The sequence below is a fragment of the Athene noctua genome, chromosome 6 (genome assembly GCF_965140245.1).
Source record: "Athene noctua chromosome 6, bAthNoc1.hap1.1, whole genome shotgun sequence".
Lineage (NCBI taxonomy): Eukaryota > Metazoa > Chordata > Aves > Strigiformes > Strigidae > Athene > Athene noctua.
The window spans coordinates 10,219,955-10,237,336 of record NC_134042.1 but is presented as its reverse complement, the minus strand read 5'-3'; the positions used below and the strand labels follow the sequence as shown (position 1 = coordinate 10,237,336).

Sequence of the window (17,382 nt, the reverse complement as noted above, 5' to 3'; positions counted from 1 at the left end):
AATGAAAATTTCTGCATGGTTGTCATCCTCTCCAAACCAGCACAGTAAAGCAATAAACCCAGCACGCTGCATTAGTAGACACTTTCTTATCTGTACCTGTTTTTCAATGTTTGGTTTGCTGATCTGTACAGTCTGAGGTCCAGCAAGCCTGGTACCCGGTGCTGCTATCACGATGCTGGTGAGCTGTGCCATAGGGAACGTTTTGGCTATGGTTGCTGTCTGCCCGTTAACTACACGAACTGGATGTATGGAATTCTGAGAGTTGGGTAAAGAGGTGGGTGTGAACTTTGTTGTTAACATCACAGGCCTCTGAATAAGCTGAGGAGCTGCAAGCATAGGAGGAGGTGCTGGGGCAATAGGAATGTTATTTTGGGCAACTGGTTTAGGTCGAACCTACAAAAAGAAAAAAAAAAAACAACACAGAGATTTGTGTATCTATTTTGGATTAACTTTTTTACCAAGTCTTTCAATTCAGCCTCAATAATCTGCAGAAGGTTGCTTGATTTTTTATAGACTGTCATTTTTAGCATAGTGTCCTAAGTATGCCATGAGAAGGAAAAGCCACATTTTCAAACCCACTTGCATAAAACCCATTCATAACATTTGCATATGCAGTCACTATCCCTGAAATGGTATTTGGATGCACGACACTTATATTGCATGTTTATTGCTAAATGCCTTATCTGTATCTAAATCAACATACTGGTTTTGCAAGCCAAAACCTTCATGTAATATTTACAGACACAGCTAAGGCTCTCATGTTAAAAGTGTGTCTCAGGGCTTTATACTGAGCCTCCAAGAAATAATGAACAGTTGATTGTGCCCTGAAAGAAATAATTTAATTTTTCAGCAAATCCCTGTTACCTTTGCCAACTCTATTTATTATTTAGACACCTGCACAACCAATCTTGCTCTGCAAAAAAAATGTCAAGATTATACATTAATCCCTCACTGAAAGTGCTAAAGGCTATGGGTAAATGCAGTCATTACTCTCTTCTTCTTTCACAAGAAAGAAGAGAGCCACAAGCATCTTCCAATACTCCACCACTTGTTTGTTTCTTCAACACTTGCTTGTTTCTTGCCCATTGTTAAGTTTGCACTTATTACATCATTACAGAGTACAGAAGTACATTACATTACTCTGAAAATAAAGCCTTTTTCCTTATTTGATACCTATTGTCCCATCCACATTTAATGCTCCATAATGCATTTTACCATGGGAAACTAGGTTACATTCCAACAGATCTCCCCATCCCTAAATCTTAATCAGATACCAGCCTATACTTTCCTTTTGCCCTTTGTAAAAGACGTAGACTTTTATTCACAGCACCACCTATTTCCTACAAATTAAATAGTTCCTTCAAGATGTTTTTTTAAATGAAGAAGCAATCTGTGTCTTTCTCAAACCATGAAAAAAAAGTAAAACACAAGTTTTACTTATACAATAACACAAGAAATCCTCTGTTGCAATACAGAAATACTTGGGAATAATCCAGAAACATCATAGTTTTCTTTTGTTTATGAGCAGCAGACAATTAGAACAATTTAAGGCCTTGGCTGATGCTTTGATTTTGCTGACACCTGTTCCATGTGTTCATTTCATTTGATTCAAATAGGATCATATATGATCATCATATGCAAATTTCATAATCACAGACTCATGCAGCAGGTTGGGAGGCAGCTCAGGAGGTCTCTAATTTTACCTCCTGCTCAGAGCAGGGCTAACACTAAATGCAGACCAGGTTTCTCTGGGCTTTATCCAGATAGGTCTTGTAAAACTCCAAGGATGGAGCTTCCACAACATCTCTGGGAAGGCTCTTCCACTCCTAACTGTCCTTAAAGAGAGAATTGTTTCCTTATACCTAGGCTAAATCTTCCCTGTTCCAATTTATGATCATTGTATATAGATCTCCTGCTAAGTACCTATGTCTCCATCTTCTTGTTAACTTCTTTGTTGAAATTGGAAATAAGGCTGCTGTGAGTGCCCCAAAAATCTCTTCTCCAAACTGAACAAGCCCAGATCCCTCAACCTCCCCTTGTAGCTCATATATTCCTGCCCCCAGCTATCTCAGTTGCCTTCCTCCACTTGATTCATTCAAATTTATCAACTAGGGGGGTCCAAAACTGCATGCTGTGTATCAGATCCCATTTTATGATTGCTGAGGAAAGGTGAATAACCTTTTACCTTAATCTACTGGCTGTGGTCCTGTTGGTACAGCCCAGTATGCTACCAGGCTGCTTTGCTGCCAGGGCACACCACTAGTTTAGATACTGTCAACCAAGACCTTTTAAGCAGTCATGCTCCCCAGCCTGTACCAATGCAGATGGGGCGGCGGGGGTGTGTGTTAGTCCATTCCAGGTGCAAAACTTTGCTTTTTTCCATGCTGAAGCTCAAGAGATTCCTACTAGCCCATTCCTCTAGCCTGAATAGGGGCCCTCTGAATGTCAGCACTGCCCTCAAGAGTACTAACTGCACCCTCAAATTCAGGCATCATTCACAAACCTGCTGAGGATTGTCTCCTCTACCAGGCCACCAATAAAGACTGGCAAAAATGACCCTCATAGAATGTATCTCCTATCTGTGCTACAATTAAGTTCCTTCTATTGCTTGCTCTCTGTACACTCACCTGTGGAAGAAAATTTGGACGAGGAGTAAGTCTGGGAGGCGGGATGAATTGTGGAACTTTTATGGGTTGAGGTGTAGCCTGAACCTGCTATAAGAACATAAAGAGAGTTCAGTAAGAGGAAAATAGCTTTGAAGTTGTTCACCAAAATCAACATCTTTAATATATATTCAGACCTGATGTCCCTGGTTTTCCACTCTGTAAATAATTATTCACAGTAACAGGTTCCTCATTAGAAATGTATTAAAGACAGAGCTAATCTTACTTTCCAGTTCTTACACATCTTGCTTCATAAAGTGAAGGTATCTTTCATTTTAGTTCAACTGTACTAACTACAGTGATCTGCAATCTAAAACTATTTCATTTAAAGATAATGAAAACTCCTTGTTTTGATAGTTAAAAATTGGCTTTACAACAGACAGAAAATAATAACAGACTTTGATGTCCAGCTACATGAACCATGTCCTTTCATACAGAAGAATGAAATAGTATCTCATGCAAATAAAAGAAGATCTGGAAGTTACAAGTCTTTTAGCAATATTAATTACACTAGGAGGGCTCTAAACACACAACTTGAAATTTTCAAAAGTATGCCATTCATTTGAAACAATTAAGATTTGATTTTAAGGCAACCTAAGTACTTCCCTGTCTAACTGAAATCAGCTGGATGGAGCTGCCACATGATTAACCTCTGAATACCACTACTAGCTACCCTCACTACTCAGTGAGATTATCTGAAATTAATGTCCATGTTAGTTTCCACCCTTCCGTACTTCTGTCCACCCACATAAGATTGCAATTTACTTCAAAAAGGTCTTTTACTGATTAATTAATGCTTGGGAAAATATTCAGAGATTTTTGATGAAATTTGCTACAGAAACATCAATCACAAACTATTATTAAAACAGATTCACCTCCCCAAACTTAAGTAAATTATTCAGCAAAGAAATGAAGCACAGACACAAAGGACAGATGAGAGTGGTGCAAGAGATGACAGGGGAAAAGAGAACAGCAGAAAAAACTCCCCTCAAATAGTCTTCTCCATTCTGATTGCAAACATATGCCTCATTAGGAAGCAAAATAACTTCCACTTGCATTATTAAACTGTATCTTTTAATAAAGATAAATTGGACTTATGTTTAGTGAAGCCTTAGCCTTTACTCCAGAAGTAGAATATCCCTGTCATGACACTATACATACATGGTTTCCAGACCAAGAAGCCTATATAACGCAATACCAAAACATCGTTTCTTTTATTTTTAGGTGGCTAACTATTCTGGAAAATACTGTGTGATGTAATCAAAACACTTTCCAAAATACATGTTTAAAGAAACAGGATCTGTGTATGTGTATGAAAAAGTGGTGAGCGAAGGCGTGGTAATGGGCAGAGTTAAGTGATGTGTTAGAGACTTTATTGCACGAAAGGAACGAGATTGACTCAAAAAAATCTAAGATGAAAACCCAGACTTGATCAAACGAAGAAAGTATGACATCTCCTTTACCAGAGAGTAGGAAGTCTTTGGTAAGAACACAGCCACACAGATCAGGCAGGGGCAAAATAACCGTTACTCTGTAACTGTAACTAACGGTTACTAGCAGGGGAAACAGTTACAAACAGAAGTGATGATAGCACAGATTTAATTCTGTAAAGCAAAACAGTAATAACAATCCATGTAGATAGTAAATGCTTTTCTCTCAGACTCTCATTTCAACAGTGTCAACTAGCGAAAACTCGTGACATGTGCCTACTATTCTCCTTTCTGTGCGAAACAGCCCCCTTGTAAACCAAACCCATACACATCTGCAGGGCAAACACATGAAACACTTACCAAAGTGACTGTGTTTTTTGCCACTATTTGGACTGCCTCAGCTCCTGGCCCAGTGACTTTTGTTGTCTGGAGGTTGACTGGTGCATTCTGGGCATCGGTGCTGAGGACTGCTTTCTGGTTGCTGTTGACAGCGGTAACCATGGCGATGGTAGGTCTCTGACCCACAACAGAGGCAGGCATGGTCGCAGTTGCTGCTTTCAAGACGAGAGGTAGTGTCTTAGTGGTGATCATAGAAGCTGTAGTTACAGTTTTCTAAAGGAAACAGAAAATACACTGTAAGAGACAGAGACACTTCGCATCAGACGGGACGTGGGTTGGTTAGTCAGAAACAATACACAGTAAGAGGGAAAAAAAGGCAGCACTGAGTCTACCTACTGTTCAGACAAGCACATATCTTAGGTCTCTGAAAACTGAATAGCTAGAAAGCATTCTCATTTGAGGCACCTGTTTGGTCTATTTTAATCATCTGCAGCATTACAGATTGATTCAAAACAAATTCCCAAGAAAATGACAAGTAGTATACACATTTTTGGATCTTTTAGTTTCAGATTACTTCCAAACATGTACTGTTAATACCAAACCTATAATGTGGAGGTTTATGAAACATACCAGAAAACTAGCTTCTCACCGATTAAAACTCAAATTTTCAAATGGACACTGTATTTACCGAGATCCCCATAATCAGAGGAAGAGGGAAAAAACATTCATAAAATGGTCTGTGCTTGTGATTTTGTGTATCCCAAATACAGTTATTTAGCCCTTAACTTTCTCTCCTAAGAGTATCAGTAGGGCTATCCTCTAAGAGCTGGCTGTTAGTCTGTCCAGCTGCAGGCAATTAAGTTCAACTTCTGTGGAGTGGGCTGGTTTTGGAACATACATGTGATGCCATGATTGCTCTTGGCCTGTTTTAAAGAGAGGTTTTGAATCACTTAATGCCAGCATTTATCTGAAATGCCTGAATACACTGTGCCCACAAATTGCAAAGTTAAAACAACTATAATTTCATAGTTTTGTTTTAAAATGTACTGTCTTTTAAGATGTTAAGGGAAACAGACAATTATGAATCTCATTCAGAAAGCAACAAGGCAAGAGAGTCTCCATATAAAACCAGAATACCATGTGCACAGAAAACTTATGACAAGTGACACTCAACAGAATGGCAAGTGAGCTTATTTCTTTTCTCTTTGGTGTAGAAAATCTATTGTACCAATGGCACTGCATCTTCAAAACAGCTACTGGCATGATCAAATGCTCTTAGTATGAAATAACCACCATTCCCTCCTGACGTCAGCGCTAGGCTCTACAACAGGAAAAAATGGAGAACCAGGCATCAGGCAATCTTTTTCATGTTCTGAACGTGCCTGATCTAGACTGCATGATTTGAATCACACAAGACCTTTCTCTTCTTTTCCATAAAATAATATAAATACATTTTCAGTTGGATTCTTCGGTATTTTCACCAATATTACTTCCTTAAACAAAAATGCAGTTTACCTTCACACCTCTAATTGCATAATGCTTAACTTATATCCCCTGCTAACTACACATAAGCATGAAAAAAATTCAAACACAGTATCATGCCAAATCAAAGGATAATTCATGCTTCGATTTTATATATTTATATAAATTCCAGACATAATTAACTTTTCCTTGTTTCAACGTGAGCAATTCCCTTAATTTTTTAACTGGGATTCAAGAGCTTATTGGCCTCTGCTGCACTGTCTCCAAAGCAAGAGGCTCCATTCCCCCAATGCAGTAACATTATTCAAGCTCTTCCAATGAAATGTAACATGGTATAATTTTCACAAGCATTACATTCATCCATAAATATTTTAAAGAAGACTGTGACTCTTTCAAGGGCTTGTAGTAAGTCTGTTAAGTAGGAGGAGTATAGTTTCAGTCAGCAGATCACAGAGCTTGAATATCCCTGCTACTTCGCTGAGCATTAATTATCTCGGTTATTCTAAAATAGAAGTTTTCAATGCATGAATTCATACTGAAGTGGCATTCAGAGTAAGTCTGCATTATTTCACATAAAACATTGCAATAATATGACCTTTTAGCAGGCCGGGTGCTTTGTGAAAACTTAAAAAGCCCTTCTTACTGGACTATGTAAGTATATTAAATGTCACTATTAAGGCAGCATATACACCTTGATTCCTAAATTGAATTACTCTGAAAATAACCATTGGAAGCATTCTCTTTACTGACACAGCCTTGAAAAACCTATTATTTACAAAAGTAGGCACCAAAAAACTTTCTAGTGTGACAAAATATTTGACTTTTCTTTGCTGAAACAGGTCAGAGACACCACCTTAGATGCAAAATGTGTACAGAATCAAGTGAGGTCACTTCAGAATTATACAAACATAAATAAAACCAGAAAAGTGTTAAGGATAAAAACTGGCTTATTTTTTCAAACGAGAGGACAACCTGACTTCCAGTTTGCAATTACTTTCCAAGTACAACTGTACAGTCAGAACAGCGTAGCACTTTTTTGACTGTTTCACTAGAGGGCTCTTTAACTTTGAACAAAACCTCAATTTTTACAAGACAGGAGATGACCTGGAAGTTAATGCAAAGTGTGGAATATGGAGAAACACATGAAACTGCTTTCGCAGTCATGTTTCCTGACTGAAAAACAGAGATCACTGATACAGCAAAGTGTGATCCATTGTTTGCCTATAAGCATTTAGGGCACAGTAATTTTTACTACTTTGTCCTGTTTTAGCTTTGATATTGATGTCGCTGCTCAGGAATATCTTTTCCTTAGGTAAGTTTGCTTCATTTCTTCAATACTCTTTTCTCAAAGATACAATTATTACTTAAGCCTCACAAATACACTTTTAGAGTGCATCCAAAACAACTTGCTGAGTTAATGAGAGAACTAAAGCCCAATCATTTCTCCCTCCTCTACTTCCAGGAAAAGGGAAGACAAGATCACAACTGTTCAAAGCTATGGTTGTGATTCACTGCAATGTGCATAAAGGAAACTCCATGGGTGAATTCTGCCATCAGCCTATCCAGATAAACATGAGCTGCTGTGATTGCATCAACAGGAAAAAAGACCTCACATACACTTCTTTTTTCAAAACACCTTCCTGCACTTTCTAGCTGTCTTACTGGAACACTTTTGGGATGCTAAATATTTGAATAGGAAAAACTTGGAATTCCTCTCAGCAGAAGCAGACCACTTTCTCTGATGAGTTCTGGGATTATGTCTCTGATCCTATACTGTACTGAAATTCAGTGTACCTTCCCAATAAAGACACTACTTTCTAGAACTCAAACTTTGCAATTAACACTTTTAGATGAATCCTTGCAAACTCAGGTAAGTATTATCTGATAGGAGTTACATCTGTTTAAAAAGAACCAAACAGAAAGAAGAGGCAACTCTTTTCTTACTTGTTCACAGATACAGTGGACACTCTGTCAGTCTTTTAAAAATAAAATATTGTAATCAAACACATCATACAGTGTGTATAAAGTCTTTACTGTTTCTTGAGACCTACTTGGTATGGACAAACAATCATTTATATACCTATGGAAAAGACAGGTTCATTTGCTAAACTTTAAGAAAGGTGATACTGCCACCCTTCTTCTTTGTGAGGTTATGATTTGACTTTTAAACACTACATAATTTGACTTAGGAGGTTGTTGCCAAAAAAAACCCACAAGAGCCATATATGCATATACATAGAAGGAGAAATAACTACTGCTACACTAATGGGCATAACTGAAAGTTTGCAATTTTCTCTCCGCACTTTTCTTTGATTTTTTTTTTTTTTTTTCAGTGAACTTCACTTTTAGCAAGGAAAAGAATTATTGTAGAGATTTTTACCTGTGATCCAATCACGTTTGGAGAGGGTGCAGTAGACTGCTGCTGTTGTTGATGGTGATGTTGCTGTAGTTGTTGTAGTGGTTGCGGCTGTGGTGTCTGTAGTTTGTTTTCTGACTGTGCCAAGGGCTGTATTTGAAACTTACTGTCAGGCTGTTCCTGCTTCACTATCAAATTCTTTCGAAGCTGTTCCACCACTCTTTTCTACCAGATAAACAAAAACATAAATAGAAATTATGACAGTTATTTAGCTGCACATTAGAGAAGATAATAACAGCTAAAGTTACATTTATTTTATGTAAATAAAGAACTGCTCAGAAGCTTAGTGGGATTTCTCTTTTCAGAGTTTTAAATATTGGTGTTATCTAATAGGCACAGTGACAAAATAGGCCACAGAGGAGTACTGCTGCCCACCAGGGTGACCTTGCCATCCCTGCAGAAGCCCACCCACCAAAATTCAGCCTATTTACAAACCACTGCAAGACCTCATTAACCTATATTCACTTGAGACATGTTAGCATCCAGATTCCAAAGCTTCTGACTCCTTCAAACATAGACCATTCCTAAACAGTAATGAAAAAGGACTTCACATCCTTCACTCAAAACCGAGCCGAGAGACAGCCAGTTTTAGTGCAAAGTGGGGAACAGGAAGGGCATGGATGTATGTGGTCAGTCTGTTCAAAATTATTGTCACCTGAAAGAAAGATAGGGCTATCTATGCTGAAAGGAAATGGTACAAATTTATTTCCCACAGCTTAAAGGCTTCCTATTACATTACAGCTTCCATGAAAGTTTGAAATTATTTAAAAAACAAGTTTCTTCTGGTAGCCATTGTCGATCTTTAGACAGTAACTCAACAGATTTAAGAGCAGACCAGGTAACCTGCAGGGTAAGATACCATGTTGCCACATGGGTAATAAGGGCTCACAATTTATGTTAATATTATACTTTAGTGTGGCCACAAGTGAAAACACCACAAAACTTTTTTTAACTTTTGCGGGCATGATAGAAAATGTACATTTTTTCCTACAACCCAAACAACTTCAAATTAGGACAGCTTTAAAAAGATTTAGATATGTACTTAATCCCTCTCGATCAAGAGTGTACACATACTCCAAAACAGTTACATGACAAGGTTGGCTTTGGAAGAGGACAATAAGGTCAACAGAGTGATGGGGGCTTGACTGAGAAAGCTCTAGTGGAAACAGAAATGGTCAGGAAACCTCTACCAGAGCCAGGTGCTGACAGTGGGCTGCCCCAAGCAGTTCCACTTACACAGAAAGGAGAAGAAAAAAAACATTCTGACAATATCAAATGTTTTGATTTTTGTTTTGATGCATTAGTCACAGTACAAAACAGAGAGATGGAGGAAAAATAAGAACACACCAAAAAAAAAATTTACAACCAACTGAAACAATTCTTTCCTCAAATTTCTTTCACAGAGGATTATGAAATTCTGAGCTAACAAAATATCTGTTCTTGTGGACATACTGTAGAATTTTGATTCCGAGTATCTTCCTTATGACGAGTTAAAACAGCAGGGTTCCTCGCTCACTGAATGTGTACCAGAAGAAGATAGCCCAGAAGAAGGTAACAAAAGGCACAGGGTACCAAACTGGCAGATTTGAGAACTGGAACTTTAAAAAGCCAAATAAAACATGCAAGCAACAAAAAACCCACCCCTGTTTCATAAGGTTGAAATGTGTGAGCTCACATGATTGACCTTTTTGCAAAAGACTGAATTCAGCGACTCAGAGGTGTACAGAAGGAGGACTGCCTGGCTTCTACAAAAGCCACAGCCCTGGCTGGGCAGGAACATTCAGCTTCAACAACAAGAGAAACAGGCCCAACCTCATGGAAAACTCAGGGAGCTGGTAATGGACGTGTGCAGGAACTATTTTACACTGCATTCAGAAAAGTGCTAAAAGCTGTCAAAACCTGAAAGCTGCAAATTGTTTGTTCTCTTTTACAACAAGGAGAAAATAATAGGAGTGTAGAAGGCATTTTTCTAATTCAGATATTTTACATAGTTTTAAATGGCCTGTGTCTATCAGCTCATTCGTACATGTAATAACTGAACAATCATTTAAAACAGCTTTCTGAAAAGATCAACCACGTTAACATGCAAAGCAAAGTGCCATGTCAGCAAGCAGATAGAAGAGTTGAAAAAACATTTCCAGAGAGTAACCCGAGGGGGAGGAGAGGAGAATGGAACAAAGTAGGAGAGGAAATAATGCGACATGCCCATGGAATACCTGCCAAAAAAAAGGACTGCATATACGTTGCACAGGAGGCTAAAAAAATACTGTACCCGGCATGAACAGGAAGGGAGTTTTTGTCTTCCACAGCTGCCTTTATGAAATTCAGTGATAATGGTGCTCTTCTACTGATTCCCTAACTGGAGGAAATCAGCAGCAATGGCCCAAAAATTCGTTTCCATCTTGTTCTTTACAAAGGGAGGAAGATTAGGGAAAGGATTTTAAAAAAAAAAAAAAAAATTAAAAAGGGAGAGGAGAGAGAGAGAGAATGGCCAGAGGACTCCTCTGCCCTAGCGCTACGGCAGAGCAAGAGACAGAGAGGACGGGAGCAGGGGAGCAGGAGTGAGGTGAGTCACATCACATTCACACGCTGCCTGTTCCACCCCCGGACCCGAACCACGGCGTGCAGAGCTGGGGAAAAACAGGGCCAAAGCACAACTTTTATTAGTGCCTTGTGCAAAAACCGAGGCTCAGCATATTTGGCACAAGATGGATAACGTGAGTGGAAAAACGCTGTTGCTCTGGAAGTCTACGCTTGCCTGTTAGAGGCTGCTGAGAGCTGCCTGGCAGCAGCATATCCTGCCATCCATATCCATTATGCAGATATTAAATTGGAAGAAACATCTAATGCTTTTAAGATTCAGAGAGTAAAACTGAAGTTTTCAGTGCACGTCAATTGCTTACGCAGTTTATTAAGCTGCTTCTACCAACTGTCAGTACAAACATCACACTGAAACTACAGATATCACTTTACTATCTGCAAGACTGTTGGGATTGTCTGTTTGTTACTAGTCATCAAGAGGGAGACTCTGAACAACATATTCCGAAGTTACTTAGCTTAGCTAGCAGAACCAGATGAGGCTCTCGGGGCTGCACCTACACAGGAGCTACGAGCAGATCTACTCCCATTTCCAGCACTACCCTCTGCTGCGTCCTTCTCTGCCCGAGCCGCCGGTCTGACACTGCTGGGCTCCTCCACAGCATCCCACTGGAACCACCACACTGCAGCCGCACAAGAGCCCTGGCATGTGTCTGTCTGCAGCATCGTTAGCACAGCCTCGTTTTGTAGGGGATTAAACAGGAGGGCAGCATGAAAGAAACTCTTGTCTACTGTCAGACTTGATACTTCATTAAAACTGTATTTTAAAATTGTTCTTCAGTTATTTGACTGTTCTCATTCAGTTTTGAAGGTGGCTTGTGTTGCAGAAAGTACAATCTGTATGACTGAAAATTGCCAAGGTTGGCATAAAGTCCTAGCTACGTGCCTTAGAGGTTTAGTGCCAGTGAGACTGAGGCTATCTTAAAAGTACCACAGAACTCCTAGGATGTATTCCTAATTCTTTAAATGTAATAATTGCCATTCTTCTTTCCCATGCTTATTTAAGAGTATTTAATTCCGACAACTTCAAAATTTTAAATTGAGCTTAACTCAAACATAAACACACCATCATAAACACAATAGTTTTCTGCATGTCAGAAACCTCTAACTTTCCCCATATTCCTAAAATAGTTTCTTTTCCTGCAACACTACAAATTTATGAAAAGCATGTCTTTCAAGTTTACTGAATTTTCCTCAAAACTGGATGCCAATCTTCTCTTTACATCTGCAACATGAAAGAAATTAATAATCATATTCTTTCTTCCAAACGGTATTCTACCCAAAAAGTAACTGCTAGCCCTCTGCAATGGTTACTACCAGACTACTTCAAAATCCATTTGTCGGTGCCCTGTAAGCATACTACATAATCTCATAGCTCTTGCTGTCTTGACATCTTTATCACTGATCTCATCAAGAACCGTTCACGCCACTGAGTTCACAGAGCCCTAGACATCTTAATGACCCTTTCTTAAAGGTAATAATTGTAATCAATATTGTGACATTTAGCAATACCATTTTCTCATTCATGCCACAGGCTAGATCCTAACACAGCATTAGAAAATTATTTTGGTTTGATTAAGCAGAAAATCTGCCTCTATGTCTTGTTGGCCATATATCTGTGCCAAAAGGTGTCTTCTCTGTGTGCACATAAAAAACTATCATGAATATGTTGCTATAAGATAAGGAAAGTCCTTGGAACAAACTTAAAGCTTAGTAAGGTTTAAGTATAACATTACTAGCTAAGCATTATTTCCATTTAATCAATCTATCATTAATAAAGTAGTTCTCAGAGTACAGCAATTTTTAAAATACTAGATCCCTTGTTATATTTGGTCACATTTTCTTCTTCATCTGGGAAACACATTCAGAAAAGCATACATATCTGAAGGGCGGTCTAGTTTTAAACTTCAAAAATCTATAAAATTAAAATATAATAATCCTCTAGAAATAAGAGAGAAAAGTAAAAGTACTAAACAGTCTTGAAAGCATACCGTTTATATGACAAAACTAAAGCTGATGTGGCTTGAATTGCTCAACTGCCTGCTAGTGACCCGTTTTCCTGCTCCAATTCCAGGAAGTCAGCTATTACGGATCTTCTGCTACCTGTTCCTCAAATGGCCAAGAAATGTTCTCTGGCATATAAAAGCTGCCAAACGCTGCAAATGTAAGAGAAAGTACTGACTTCGAATAAGCTCCAACTTGGGAGTGGGGAGGATGGAGGGAATTTCACTGCTCTGTGATCTTCCTTTCCAGCCTCCCTCCCCTCTCCTTGCCAGCCCCCACCTCTGCTGCTACTCCAAGAGAAGTGAAATACCTCTGCTTTTCAGCAGAACAGAAAGATATCAAAACGTCCATGACAGAAAGAAGCTAAAAGATTTTGGAGTCCTGGCATGGTTAGTCTTTAACCTGCAAACAGGATGGATGCATTTTGGGAGTGGAATTTGGGAGTGGAAAGATTACAAGCAAGGAGAATAATTGTACACTCATCTACTGCTTGCAGATAGTATCTAAAATTTAAAATAGTGAAATCCAATTATAGAAATTGATGACGCAGTATCTACACCAGTGAGGAAGAAAAACTGTTGTACAAAACAACTTGAAATAAATTCCATTGAAAGAATGATCAAAGGACTATAGAAATATTTTTAGCTATTTCTGTGGTTATCCTGTATTTTAATGGAATTTTGCACTTCTGGCTGTACTTCACCCATACCCAGATCTTTTTATCACCAAAAAAATCTAAGCCAACTAAATTAGAAAGAAGATTATTCCAAGAAAAACATGTGGTACAATTTCCTACTTCTTAAAGGTGATCAAACTGGCACCTATATTATTCAGTCAGAAAAGACTCTCAGGACAGGGGTGCTTGTGTGCTGAAAGGGGACGTAGCAGTGGGACTGGAAGACCACCTCCACCTCATACTTGAATGCCTTACTGGGCATGATTACTGAAATGTGCACTATTTCTTTGCATAGTTTAAAAACCTAATTATGTTTTTTAGCTTTTGTTAAATACACAGATATCTTAACCCTACCCAGTCATGGCTGCATTGCCAACACGCCAGTAACTGTCCCAAAGAACACATGTGGCATTCAGCCCACAAAAAACAGGGCTAAAAGCTGCACAAAGCTACAAGTTGTTCTTCTGCATGTCTAAAAGGGGCTGCAGAGCATGTTAGGGGAATGGAATGCTTCTCCTCCCTCTGCCATGATGGTCCTATGGGATAAACTGAGCAATACACATATGATACCGATGAGCACTAGAGATGGACCAAGACTATACAGTTAATTTTGGTACACCCTGAATTCATGAGTTTGCTCTGCAGTCTTAATATCTTTAATACAATTACCGAACATGGCATAGGGTACCTTGTGTATAATGGAATTTAAATAAATTTTCATTCCGTAAAATTCCACTTCGACATTTTGTCAGATATATATTGTTATATAACATTGGCATGATGCAAAAAGTATTTTTGTCATTAAAAATGCTGGTAAACTTATTACACCTCATTATATTTTAGACTGTATAAAATAATTACTACAGGTGTGATTTGGAAACAAATGCACAATTCACACATGAGCATACGTACTTCGAAAAAGAATATGAGATTTTTCCTTTATGATAAAGAAACACTACTTGAAGTTGCTCGAAATCATTCAGAAGTGAATTATGTAAGTTCTGAAAATAATGTTCCTTCCTTCATTCTTAACGGGGGAGAATGCTTATGATTTTTTTCTTTTATTTTAAAATATAGCTAGACTTATAAATGAAAATGACCAAAAATAGCTGCTGTGCCATTCTGCTTTATGTGACTTCTTGATTGCTTTATTTTCAGTACCGTGTCTTTTACCATTTGCAGCACCACAAGACCAATTAATTTTTGGAAGGGAATGTTGTACCATGAAATGCCTTATGCATCACTGTCTTCTCATTTTAGAATTTTTACTCTTGCACAAAGTAGGAAACAGAGACTGAACAAGTAGGAGCAGCACACATACAACATTTTCCTGCAATTTATATATTAAATAAATTTAATATCTACCTTCTTACCCTAGCACTTACATTAACGGAAAGAAACTTGCAAGAACAGCTACAATAATTAAACAATGAAGCAATTAATGAATGGAGAATCAAGTGTATGACAGCAGGCAAAACAGAACAGGAAAAACAGCTAAGTGCAGTACTTTGAATGTAATTAAGGAGGAATGGAATGAAAGGAATGAAATTATTTTTTTTAAAGTTTGTCAAGGTTTGTTTTGGTTTAGGTTTTTCTGCTTCCCAGAAATACTTCTGAGTACAAATACAAACTGGTAAAAGGATGTAGGAATCACCGCAACACGCAAAGGCTAAAGAAATTAAAAAATTAAACTGCTGACTACCACGGAAAAGGTGCTCATTTTAATTTTATCTTGCCCGTCTCTGTATTGTTCTAGCCCCATTTGTCTGTTTCAGGGAAAAAAGATCTCCTTAGGTAAAAAAAAAGCCACCTATATTGTGCAGAAATGAAACAAGGGTTCTTTTGCACTTCAACGTAAAGTATGTTTTTATGATCTCTGACTGAATCTAGTTTTCCAGAAGTCTCTAATGTGGTCTTGTAAAATCTGTCATGGACCGAAGCTTGGGATATAAAATCTCAACACAAAAAATACTGTGGATTATTATTCCTATGCAGGAGAACACACAGGAACAACCACCCCCATGGGAAAACCATTTGCATCTACACACGGTCGCCAGTTGCCTAAGCTAAATAGTTCTGGCAGGGAAATCCTGCTGCTTCTCTTCTCCTACCTCTGATTTACCTCATAATGTGACATCCTTTAAAATGAATTTTTCTGAATTAAGAAAGCACAGCAGAGCAATTTAAATCAGTAAACTTATTTCATGTTTTAGAAACGATCAACCTAAATAGAAGTCTACTTTCTAATCTGGTAACTCCTCATATTTTTGAATAACCCAAGTGGAAAGGATAGTCATCAAGTAATTTTACAGCGTACTACTGCACAGTAACACAGTCCCTTGGCTAAAAATGAATCAGCTTCAGCTTGTGCATCCTACAGCTGTTCTCACGACTGAATCACACCTCCTCTCCTCTTCATGAAAGGAAACACACACAGTTCATGCTCATACGCTTCATGCATGATCAGAAGTATCAAGCAAGATGACTAGTTTTATTTCACCACAGAAAGAAAACTTGGTTCTTCTGTGAACAGCAAGATCTGCATGCTCAAACTATATTGTACAACCACCTGTTGACTACTCTGATGTTGTTAGCAGCATCTAATATTCCATTTCCACAGCTGTTTTACAAACATCACAAACTAACAGCAGCAGACAGGCTTTTCCCCTATGTCGTCAACCAAATACTGTTTAGCGCCAACTCAATTAAAATCCATCACTAACAACATCACATTGCAATTCACTGTTGACCTCCACTTCACAGGCAGAATGAGTTGTCAGAGCAAAAAGTCAGTTTCCCCTCACTCAAATCACAGATTTTCTCTTCTTCCTAGTCACTTGAGCAGTATATCAAAACCAGACATTCTGTCCAGCTAAATATACCTGCTGTAGTATTCTCTTCAGTTAACCAAGCACAATCAAAACAAAGAAAAAGGCCTCCTTCACAGAGAAGACATCAAATTAAATCACTGCAAAAGACCCAAATTTCTGGTCTTTAACTGTATCAAGGTGACAGTCAACAGTGACTCCGAAAAACAAAGCAATGGTTCTTCCTTAGCCTCCCTACTTAAATGGCACGGGGAGGGGGACTTTGTCCCTGTGTTTATTTATCTCAGTGCAAAAACCACCTCACTGAATAAGGCTAAACTACTCAACAACTGAAGATTTGGGGAACTTCCAGCCCTCCTAAAAAGATTCAAGAACAGGAATTTTGCCAAAAGAATAGAAAGCTACTTTTTCCATACGGAATGCAGAGCTACTGAAGACAGTTCAAAGGAAAACCACAAACATAATCAAGGACCCAACAAACAACGCTGCGTAATGTGAGGCTTACCGGGGCTCAGCATATCCAATTTATTGAGAGGGGACTTCTCACTGAATATCGATATTTATACATGTGTCATGGTTTAAACCCGACTGGTAGCCTAACACCACACAGTTGCTCACTCACTCTCCCCCACCCCTGGGAACAGGGGAGAGAGTTGGAGGGGTAAGGGTAAGGAGACTCGTAGGTTGAGATAAAAAACATTTAATAATTGAAATAAAAGAATAATTATAATAATAGTAACAATAGAAAATAATAGAAAATACAAACGAGCACGATGTGATTGGCTCACCACTTGCTGACTGATGGCTAGCCTTTCCCAGCTAGTGATCCCAGAGAAGGGAGAATCCTGAAACCACAATCCTGGAAGCCAGAGTGAGCTTCCCGATCAACCCTTATCTATATACAGAGCATGACGTTAGACAATATGGAATAATATTCCACGGGCCA

At 38.5% G+C, this 17,382-nt stretch overlaps 1 protein-coding gene across 5 annotated transcripts in view; it reads right to left on the bottom strand.

Moving 5' to 3' along the window:
* Nucleotides 1–17,382, bottom strand: part of PHF21A (PHD finger protein 21A) — a 137,419-nt gene that overhangs the window by 23,829 nt on the left and 96,208 nt on the right. For 3 of the 5 annotated variants that reach the window (XM_074909520.1, XM_074909521.1, XM_074909517.1), the window contains exons 6-9: nt 8,295–8,495; nt 4,454–4,705; nt 2,628–2,714; nt 97–393 (exon numbers count right to left, since the gene is read on the bottom strand). In XM_074909520.1, coding sequence (XP_074765621.1) covers nt 97–393; nt 2,628–2,714; nt 4,454–4,705; nt 8,295–8,495 — 837 coding nt within the window. The remainder of the gene's footprint in view (nt 1–96; nt 394–2,627; nt 2,715–4,453; nt 4,706–8,294; nt 8,496–17,382) is intronic. The other 2 variants (XM_074909522.1, XM_074909519.1) reach the window with 1 other exon arrangement.